The sequence below is a fragment of the Anomaloglossus baeobatrachus genome, chromosome 10 (genome assembly GCF_048569485.1).
Source record: "Anomaloglossus baeobatrachus isolate aAnoBae1 chromosome 10, aAnoBae1.hap1, whole genome shotgun sequence".
NCBI classification, from domain to species: Eukaryota; Metazoa; Chordata; class Amphibia; order Anura; family Aromobatidae; genus Anomaloglossus; species Anomaloglossus baeobatrachus.
In genome coordinates, this window is record NC_134362.1 from 62,976,358 (window position 1) to 62,988,445 (window position 12,088).

At 42.4% G+C, this 12,088-nt stretch overlaps 1 protein-coding gene across 1 annotated transcript in view; it reads right to left on the reverse strand.

The window, feature by feature from the left end:
- The window catches only part of CHID1 (chitinase domain containing 1), a 495,903-nt gene that overhangs the window by 257,693 nt on the left and 226,122 nt on the right, over nucleotides 1-12,088 (reverse strand). The window contains exon 10 of the mRNA XM_075326925.1: nucleotides 9,476-9,631. Within this exon, the coding sequence (XP_075183040.1) occupies nucleotides 9,476-9,631 (156 nt within the window). The remainder of the gene's footprint in view (nucleotides 1-9,475; nucleotides 9,632-12,088) is intronic.

The following is a 12,088-nucleotide window of genomic DNA, read 5'->3' on the forward strand; positions in this document are numbered from 1 at the left end:
TATCTCCTCTTCCCACAATCGCATACAGGATTTCTCCCGTGCCTCCCCCATGCTCTGGAACTCTCTACCACAAGATATCAGACTCTCACTACCATGGAAATCTTCAAGAGGAACCTGAAGACCCACCTCTTCCAACAAGCCTACAACCTGCAGTAACCCTCAGTCCTCTATAGGGCTGCCCGGCCACCTCTATCCTCATCTACCGTACCCTCACCCATACCATGTAGACTGTAAGTCACCGTGGGCAGGGTCCTCTCTCCTCCTATACTAGTCTGTGCCATGTATTGTTCATGATTATTGTACTTGTTTTTATTATGTACACCCCTTTTCACTTGTAAAGCGCCATGGAATAAGTGGTGCTATAATAATAATAAAAAAAAATAATATAAAGACCCTTCTAATATAAAGGGAGGAGAATGGCTCCAAGGTTAGTCCTCATTGTACGGAGATCCTTCTGCAAAGATCTCTACAGGGCAACAGTTACAAGCCCACAGTGCCAACGGGTAATGGCACTGCTCCACACATCACACAGGGCGCCCTTCTGTCTCCATTAGTGTCTAATATAAAGGACATGCAAACATTGTTCCTAACCAAGGAGTGACAGAACTAACGAGTGCATAGACCGTGTCACCTTGCGAGGTTGATGCTGCGTTGCTATCTCCGATGCCAAAATGTACCATCTCCTAGAGAAAACCCAATCCATTAAAATCACTGAAGTAGAACTGTCCTGTGGCTCTCCTAACATTAAATGAGAATTTATGTTCTGAACATAAGGTAACCTAATTACTGTGCCATTGCAATGTAATGTCTTACCAGGGGAAAAAAAAACGTAACATAGGGACTTTTCTATTTAAGTTATTTGCAGCTTGGATTGTCTTGGTATAAAGAAGTTCTGATCCGAAGATGTTCACTAGTGTAAATATCCAACCTTAATAAAATTATAGCTGTGGACAATAGAAATCTCTTTAGTAAATATACATAAAACAAGAATATTGTCCTACTCCTTAATAGCAAATGCCAAGACCAAATGGATAGGTGATATTCTGTGGGGGTTCTAGTTTTTGTTTGCACCCCCATGGAATGCCATTAGGGGGTTTCGGATTCCTGGGCGTGAAAGGAACGGTAGTCATGCATGCACAACTGCCAAAGATAGCCAAGTCAAGAACTCAGCGATGTCCAACAGTCCTTAGGCAGTGAATAGAGTGGTGGCACGTATGATGTAGCACCACTCCATTCACACAGAAGACGTGGGATCTCCATTCTGGGGATTGGTGGGTATCCGATCAGTCAAATCCCTGACAATCTACCAGGTATCACCCTTCCAATGGATTGGTTAGAAGTGACAATAATAACCAGAGTTTACCAAATTTATTACAGGACCCTCATCTAATGGCCATGTCGGTAGTCTGTGGTTTTCAAAATAAAGGCTGGAGAACCTCATATTACCTGTGATATTCCGAACGCCTCTTCAGATTAGTAAAACACCATCATTTAATTCTTGCATAGTTTTAGAAAGTAAGGACATCACAGAGCCCTACTAATCAAAAGAGGTGCAGAGTCAGGGAAGTGGAGGCAGACTATCATTGTGGCCACTGGACATGGGGCCTGCTAATTTTTTTGCTTAAAAGGGAACCTGTGACCAGATTTGGCGACTATAAGCTGCGGCCACCAGCACTGAGCTCTTATATACAGCATTCCAGAATACTGTATATAAGAGTCCAGGACGCTCTGGAGAACGTAAAATTCACTTTTATAATACTTACATAGGGGGTGGTCCGGTCCGATGGGTGTCGCTGCTCTACGGTCTGGTGCCTCCTCTCTGCGGTGATAGTGGCCTTTCTTTTTCTGAGGCCTGCGTAGATGACGCGTCCTATGTCATCCACACAGGCCGGCATTGCGGTCTTGAGCAGGTGCACTTTGGAAAGTCCTCACATGCGTACTGCAATACTTTAATCTGCCCTGAGCAGGGCAGATCAAAGTGCACCTGCGCAGGACCGCAATGCCGGCCTGTGTGGATGATGTTGGACACGTCATCCATACTGGGCTGGGTAGAATAAAGACGGCAATCGCAGCAGAGAAGAGGTGCCAGACAGAGAGCAGAGACATCCATGAGACCGGACCACCACCCTAGGTGAGTATTATAAAGTGATTTTTACGTAATACACAGCGGCCTGGGCTCTTATATGCAGTATTCTAGAATACTGTATATAAGGGCTCACTTCTGCTGGCCACAGCTTATCTGGTGACAAGCCACAGCTTATCTGGTGACCGGTTCTCTTTAAATATAATAAACACTCCTCACAATCATACTTTCCCTTTTAAACTTGGTAAAAGATGGACCTGAACGATGCTGGATTACCAAAATATCAGAACTACTAAAGATGTACAGGGTGGGCCATTTATATGGATACACCTAAATAAAATGGGAATGGTTGGTGATATCAACTTCCTGTTTGTGGCTCATTAGTATGTGGGAGGGGGAAAACTTTTCAAGATGGGTGGTGACCATGGCGACCATTTTGAAGTCGGCCATTTTGGATCCAACTTTATTTTTTTCCAATGGGAAGAGGGTCATGTAACATATCAAACATATTGAGAATTCAACAAAAAAACAATGGTGTGCTTACTTTTAACATAACTTTATTTGTTCATTACTTATTTACAATTTTATGACCACTAATAAAATGTGTTCAAAGTGCTGCCCATTGTGTTGGATTGTCAATGCAATCCTATTCTCCCCACTCTTGACACACGGATAGCAACACCGCAGAAGAAATGACAGCACAGGCTTCCAGTATCCATTGTTTCAGATGCTGCACATCTTGTATCTTCACAGCATAGAAAATTGCCTTCAGATGACCCAAAGATAAAAGTCTAAGGTGGGCAGATCGGGAGACCTTGGTGGCCATTCAACTAGCCCATGATGACCAATCCACTATCTTGTAGGAATGCTCGGACCTGACACCCATAATATGGTGGTGCATGGCTCATCCTTACGCACTTTGATACAGACTATACTTGAACATTTGTACAGATGCTCATTGGTGCATTAGTCTTCACACATTTTTAGTTTTACAAGAATAGATCTAAAGTATGAATTAGAAATGTATAGATTTAAAAGAAACAGGCTTTGGTGTTTTAGAAATAAAATCGAAAAAAAAAATACACTTGTAAAAAAAATTTAAATATAACTGCCAGAAATAAAGGATCTTTTATCAGACTGCGAAGATAATTAGGAATGTTAATTTTAGGGTTTTCTCAGGACTCCTCATTAAGGACAGTTTTTGCTGAAACCACAGTTTTTAGGTGAGAATAAGACAATGATATAAAAAGAATCAGATATTTCTTTTAAACTCCAATAATCCTTCCTTTTTAAGGATCTTTGAACTGTTCAAACAGAATAAGGGAAAGACAATGATAGCTAACGTAATTCTACTTGATAATAAAGCTTCAAAATTACCGTATATATTTATTTTACTCGCTTACATAGCGCCATCATATATCACAGCGCTTTACACACGTCATCATTGTTCCCTATGGGACAATTTACATTCCCTATCAGCATGTCTTAAAGAGGTTTTCTTAATTAAGCCATTTCATCAATATTCGATTGCTTCTTCCACATGTAATCCATAATTGCCAATGGCCGACCATAAGGTGTCTGAAAAAATTAGCACCAATATTAGTTTCAAGGCTAATGGAACCTTTTTTTTACAAAGCCATTGGGGTCACAGTGTTCAGGCCCCCATGATCGATAATTGATGGCATGCCCTAGTGATACCACCAGAATCCTAGGTGAGAGAATCTCAATAAATAATATTGGCCCTGAAATCAGCAAATGTGAAAACTAGCATCTGTATGAAATTCAATCACACATGTTTTTGTTTTGCTCTTTTCGTTTTCGGCACTCACTGAAGAAAATGGACTATAGAAGTAATACCCAGACATACTGGATAGCTGCTGGTTGTATTTCTATCACTGCTGACCAGCAAATGAGGTCTGTAGACTTTATTAAATACTGAACCACTATCAAAAGGTTCTTGTTCTCAAATGAGACACCCATACCTGATAGTTCTCTTACTGCAGTCTCAACAGGACATCACTTGTTATGATACTTCCTGACCTCAGGTATGTCAAAAAGGACTTGACTGGATAATCTTAATTAACATATGGTGTGTGATGGCATTAAACTTTATTTTTAGAAAAACTACATAGTTATTGGAGTTACTGTCACATGGACTGGATCTCCTGAAGACACATGGTCTGGAGCTCCTGATGACACATGGACTGGATCTCCTGATGACACATGGTCTGGAGCTCCTGATGACACATGGTCTGGAGCCCCTGATGACACATGGTCTGGAGCTCCTGATGACACATGGTCTGGAGCTCCTGATGACACATGGTCTAGAGCTCCTGATGACACATGGTCTGGAGCTCCTGATGGCACATGGTCTAGAGCTCCTGATGACACATGGTCTGGAGCTCCTGATGGCACATGGTCTAGAGCTCCTGATGACACATGGTCTGGAGCTCCTGATGACACATGGTCTGGAGCTCCTGATGACACATGGTCTAGAGCTCCTGATGACACATGGTCTGGAGCTCCTGATGACACATGGACTGGATCTCCTGATGACACATGGTCTAGAGCTCCTGATGACACATGGTCTGGAGCTACTGATGACACATGGTCTGGAGCTCCTGATGACACATGGTCTAGAGCTCCTGATGACACATGGTCTGGAGCTCCTGATGACACATGGTCTAGAGCTCCTGATGACACATGGTCTAGAGCTCCTGATGACACATGGTCTAGAGCTCCTGATGACACATGGACTGGATCTCCTGATGACACATGGTCTAGAGCTCCTGATGACACATGGTCTAGAGCTCCTGATGACACATGGTCTAGAGCTCCTGATGACACATGGTCTGGAGCTCCTGATGACACATGGACTGGATCTCCTGATGACACATGGTCTAGAGCTCCTGATGACACATGGTCTAGAGCTCCTGATGACACATGGTCTAGAGCTCCTGATGACACATGGTCTAGAGCTCCTGATGACACATGGTCTGGAGCTCCTGATGACACATGGTCTGGAGCCCCTGATGAGACATGGTCTGGAGCTCCTGATGACACATGGTCTGGAGCCCCTGATGACACATGGTCTGGAGCTCCTGATGACACATGGTCTGGAGCTCCTGATGACACATGGTCTGGAGCTCCTGATGACACATGGTCTGGAGCTCCTGATGACACATGGTCTGGAGCTCCTGATGACACATGGTCTGGAGCTCCTGATGACACATGGTCTGGAGCTCCTGATGACACATGGTCTGGAGCTCCTGATGACACATGGTCTGGAGCTGCTGATGGTCTGGAGCTACTAATGAAACATGGTTTGGAGCTACTGATGACACATGGTATGGAGATACTAATGACGCATGGTCTGAAGCTACTGATGACATGATGTGGAGCTACTAATGACACATGATCTAGAGCTACTGATGACACATGGTTTGGAGCTACTGATGAAATATGGTCTGGAGCTACGGATGACATGGCCTGGAGATCTTTATGACACATGGTATGGAGCTACGGATGACATGGTCTGGAGATCTTGATGACACATGGTATGGAGCTACTGATGAAACATGGTCTGGAGCTACTAATGGCACATGGTCTGGAGTTACTGATCACACAGGATCTGGAGCTACTTGTGACACATGGACTGGAGCTTCTGATGACATATGATCTGGAGCTACTGATGACCCATGGTCTGAATTTACTGATGACACGCTGACTGGGACTATTAAGGGCACCTTTGTTAACTGCAGAAGGAGCTTTGAGGGGGTCCTTTATATCATATATAGATGATCCCATACAGGTAGATATGGATACAATGTGGCAATGTTTATTTGTGTCCTTGCTAATGTATGGCTACAGTCAAATGAAAAGCTGTGACAGCTGCAGGAATGCACTTTTGTTGGAAAAGATTTCTCAATTGTATTTATGGAGAGCAGGGTCATTTGTGTAGGCTAAATATAGCAATATTTTAGAGGCATGTGTCCAGGGAAAACTTGTCATATCCAGAGGCTTGTTACCAGCCTCAGGCCAATATGTACAATCTGTAATAGAGGATAGCAGTGGGTCAGCTGCAGTCATTCAACCACTGCAATAAACGTCACCAAGAAGAGGTGGTTGATACCAGCACATTCAGCTTATTCTCTAACTATGTAACATACGGTTTGGCGATGATCATGAAGACATAAACAATATAGAGCGCAACACTGCAAATAAATAACGAGTAAATAATAATCTTACAGTATTTCTTACTCGTTCAATAGTTGCACAGACCATTAGCTAATGATTTTCATTTTGAGAAGTGTTTATATCATGTTTATATCAATAACTAATATAATCTTCCATAGGCTAAATTAACTGTTGCACTGCGTTACAGGAACTCAGCCTGGGCCTTATTCACATTTACATTATGACATTCAATTTGTTCCCTTTTTTAGGAATAAACAAACGGAATAATGTTGAAAACTAATCAGTGGCTATCATGGAGTCAGTCTGGGTTCCTTTACGTGTCGGATTTTAGAACAAAAGTCTACATTATACACTTTTTCGTCCAGCCTAAAACTGTACACATTATAGAACTTAAAGAGGACCACCCACCAGGATTTTCATATATAAACTAAAGCCAGTGCTATACTGGTGCTATCATGCTGATTCTATACATACCTTTAGTTGTGAGATTGGATGTATAGTTTCTGAAATACAGGCAAGTAAAGATTGTGAAATGCACTGTTATTTGATTGATAGCAGCTACAGAATATCTAATAGGTGGGTCGGGTTTTGCTAGTTATTCCCGCCCCTGTATGCTGCCTGGCCTTCCTCCCTCCTTCCTCCCCCTGTCCTTCCTCCCTCCTTCCTCTCCTTGTAATATCAAAGACAGGGGCAGGAAGGACAGGCAGCAGACAAGGGTAAAAGTAACTAACAAAACCCGACCCACCTATTAGATATTCTGTAGCTGCTATCAATCAAATAACAGTGCATTGCACAAACTTTACTTGCCTATATTTCAGAAACTATACATCCGATCCCACAACTAAAGGTATGTATAGAATCAGAATGATAGTGCCAGTATAGCACTGGCTTTAGTTTATATAGGAAAATCCTGGTGGTTGGGCCGCTTTAAAAAAACACTATAATAATAAATATTGTATTCGGCTTTTATTTGCATCAGTTATACATGGGAAACACTATCGGTTTTGTTCTAAACACTGACACCGAGGGCCCAATGGACTATTATGGCGTACGTTTGCATTCTGAAGTGTTAATTTTTAAGAAAAACAAAATCTAGAACTTTGTGTTTTGTCCTAAATATTGATACATAAAAGAAACCTGACATATCCCATAATGATCAACGAGGTCATTTGTTTCTGTTTGCCTAACTGATTCACTGCATCTCTTATTCCGTTTGTTACTAAACAGACAAATGAAACATTATGACGGAAGTGTGAACATCACCTAAGATTTAGTGGAGTTGTCGGAGCTTGTTGCCCGCTTCTACTGACATGCGGCAGAACTATATAACTATAGATGTCTACAAAATAAAAAAAAGAAGATGACCCCATTAATCTACGCCCTTCAGACAGAGCGTTTTAATTTAGCTGGATCCTACCTGCCCATTACTTGTAGATTTTATAATCCTGATAGAGGCTGTCGGGCTTACACAAATTGGCCATTTTGTAAACCAAGTATCTCACTTTTCCAATAGCAGTAATGCAGTGCCAAAATTCCTATATTTCATGGGGTGAAGGGACCTGTTACCCCGACCCAGGCTATTTACTATCTCCTTTCTGGTAAAAATTGCAATACTAAACTTTGGGTGTGCAATATTATCTCTGGTTCTAGTACTAGGAAATGTGGATATTTATACACTGCCTCTGATTATAGTGCACTTTATATTCATAGTTACAGTTCCTCTGGCAGCTTCAGGATCTTTAGATTACAGTGATTGTATGGGTTTTTACCAGCAACACTTTTCTATATTTTTATATACTATTTATATATGTGCCAGGGGTGATGCATTGTATTTAACAATTTTAATTTGAGTGCAGTATATATATATGTTTTTTACATCCCTTCTTGTACTTTATTTGTACTATATCTGGGTATTTATTGGGTCCCTCTCAGGAATTTCTCTGTTTTTTAATTGTTTTAAAAATATTTTAAATTAATTAAATACAATAGTTATTTTAAGCATAAACCACTTGTTTGTTTCCTTATAGTGAAGTGTTCTGTGTTTATATAACTATAGATGTCTATAAAATAAGAAAAGATGACCGCATTAATCTACGCCCTTCAAACAGAGCGTTTTAATTTAGCTGGATCCTATCTGCCCATTACTTGTAGGTTTTATCATCCTGATAGAGGTGTATTAGGATAGGGTCCCGACAAAGAGATACGCCTTGTCGTTGGCTGTCGGGCTTACAAAAATTGGCCATTTTGTAAACCAAGTATCTAATTTTTTACAATAGCAGTAATGCAGTGCCAAAATTCCTATATTTCATGTTCACATATTGTAGCTTTTCAGAGTGCTGCTGTACATATTTTTGTAACCCCATTAATCTACTGCCATGGGACCTTTTTGTTCTTCATGTTGATATCACAGTAGCAACAATGCTATTGAGTAGCATTTGATCAAAATGGTGCAGTTCGCACATGAAAAAAACAAAAACTCAGACACTGCCCAACAAAAAGTTACATTCCGAAAGAAAAATGCTGGTTCACAGCTATTTACGAGAACATACCACTATGGAGAATGGAAATCTTACAACTCCTTGGCATACCGAGAGAATGTTGTTTATGCACTGGTTAACAGGCATTAGTGCGCAGTGAATAGTTATTTCTCTATACATTACCTCCAAAGTCGCCTTGAAACCTACTTTTCATTGTTGCTGTTATATTTATGACATGTTTATAGTGAGCACTGAGGGAGCCGTTACCATTTGTGTGTAGAATGCTACAATTTATATCAGCAGTGTTGACAAATAGTAAGGTCCCCGGTTCTCGCCGGCATCTAAAATATACAAAGTAGCGGTACAAGCCTTCTATTGCAAAGCAATTCGGAAAGTGCCATTTTTCAAGCAGATAACGGAGGAGTTGATCTGCCCGAATCTGCTGTTTTGTGCTCGGAGCTATGCTGATTTCTTCTGAGATACAAATACGTAAAACAATTATAGTAACAGCATCTGAGTCTTTCTCTAAGAGCAAACCGAGACCATCATTTTGTTTAACCTCTCGGAGATAGCACAAAAAAAACAACAAGCAACAAAACATCACTGGAGCTTTTTCGGAAACCTGAAATTTAGACATTGTAAATAAAGCGCGGTGAAGAATTGGAAGGCATTTTGCTGTAATCACAAGTATCAGACGTGAAAGATATTCCGTTCTTACCTGCTCCCCAGGATTGGCTCTCCAGACGCACCAAGGGCAGAATAGTCCATCCCATAGAAGTGCAACCCTAGGAGGATCTTCTTCCTCCATTTGGACTCGGGGTCTAGAATCTGGACACATGCCTGGACCCATGATATTGGGGAGTTGGGACCCGGCCTAGATTATACATAAAAAGAAGAAAAAAAGGATTGTTACAGAGTGAAAACCTTCTGGAAATGTCAAGTGGTGATAAAAAAAAGAAAGGAAAATGGACTTGTGTGTTGTCTTGCCAATGTTTCACCTTTCTCCTCAGTGGCTTTCTCATCTTTACTTAAGAGGACCTTTCCCCAAATTCTCTATGTTAAACAGGACACACAATGTAATAATGCCTGCAGGTTCAGAAGAGTGACTTCCAAATTGGCAGACCATTGTCTCCCCCAACCTCATATGTCGGAGAGAGCTGCAAAGACAACATACATATTAGATGTTTGGCCAATCTAGTTGAAGTTGGTGGATTCAGACAAAATTTAATTAATGTCTACGTGATCTCTAAGAGATTAAATGCTACATAAGCTTTAACTTTTAAAAGAAGCTACTGATGACATGGTCTGGAGCTCCTAATGACATTATCTGGAGCTACTGATGAAACATGGTTTGGAGCTACTGATGGTCTGGAGCTACTGATGACACATAATCTGGAGGTACGAATGACACATGGTCTGGAGCTGCTGATGACACATGGTATGGATCTACTGATGACACATGGTCTGGAGCTACTGATGACACATGGTCTGGAGCTGCTGATGACACATGGTCTGGAGCTACTGATGAAACATGGTCTGGAGCTACTGATGACACATGGTCTGGAGCTCCTGATGACACATGGTCTGGAGCTCCTGATGACACAAGGTCTGGAGGTCCTGATGACACATGGTCTGGAGCTCCTGATGACACAAGGTCTGGAGCTACTGATGACACAAGATCTGGAGCTACTGTTGACACAAAGTCTGGAGCTCCTGATGACACATGGTCTGGAGCTGCTGATGACACATGGTCTGGAGCTGCTCATGACACATGGTCTGGAGCTACTGATGACACATGGTCTGGAGCTACTGATGACACAGGGGCTGGAGCTACTGATGACACAGGGGCTGGAGCTACTGATGACACATGGTCTGGAGCTACTGATGACACATGGTCTGGAGCTACTGATGACACAAGGGCTGGAGCTACTGATGACACAAGGGCTGGAGCTGCTGATGACACATGGTCTGGAGCTACTGATGACACATGGTCTGGAGCTACTGATGACACATGGTATGGATCTACTGATGACACATGGTCTGGAGCTACTGATGACACATGGTCTGGAGCTGCTGATGACACATGGTCTGGAGCTACTGATGACACATGGTATGGATCTACTGATGACACATGGTCTGTAGCTACTGATGACACATGGTCTGGAGCTCCTGATGACACAAGGTCTGGAGCTCCTGATGACACATGGTCTGGAGCTCCTGATGACACAAGGTCTGGAGCTACTGATGACACAAGATCTGGAGCTACTGATGACACAAAGTCTGGAGCTCCTGATGACACATGGTCTGGAGCTGCTGATGACACATGGTCTGGAGCTGCTGATGACACATGGTCTGGAGCTACTGATGACACATGGTCTGGAGCTACTGATGACACAGGGGCTGGAGCTACTGATGACACAGGGGCTGGAGCTACTGATGACACATGGTCTGGAGCTACTGATGACACAAGATCTGGAGCTACTGATGACACAAAGTCTGGAGCTCCTGATGACACATGGTCTGGAGCTGCTGATGACACATGGTCTGGAGCTGCTGATGACACATGGTCTGGAGCTACTGATGACACAGGGTCTGGAGCTACTGATGACACAGGGGCTGGAGCTACTGATGACACAGGGGCTGGAGCTACTGATGACACAGGGGCTGGAGCTACTGATGACACAGGGGCTGGAGCTACTGATGACAGAAGGTCTGGAGCTGCTGATGACACAAGGTCTGGAGCTACTGATGACACAAGGGCTGGAGCTACTGATGACACAAAGGCTGGAGCTACTGATGACACATGGTCTAGTTCATAACAGAATTTGGGGATGGGTTCTCAGTAAAGCTGAGAAAGCCAGTGAGGAGAAAGGTGAAACATTGGCAAGACAACACACAAGTCCGTTTTTTTTTTGTTGTTTTTTTTTAATCACAAGCTCATTTCACCACATTGTCATGTTGATCTGGACACAGGATGTAATAGTGGCTGAGGTATTAGCAATCAAAGTATTTGTTATCTAATAAGTTAACTGTTTAAGATCAAGTAGGTGTAATCAGGTAGTTTTAACTGGGAGAGGGGCCAAAAAAATACAAAAAAAAAGCATTCAGCCAGCGGCCTACTCCACTATCCCCATTGAGAATAGAGGAATGCTCAAGCTCAATTAATGGTTTCCATGTACCTTGGATTCAGGAGAGATAGCTGTCTGCCACCACTTATCCAATGCGTTTGGCCAGCTTTACAGATTTTCCTACACTGATAACATAAGAAGCCACCTAAATTGGCGATAATATTCATTGAGGATTTCTAAGACAAACCCAACTGCTTCCGCCA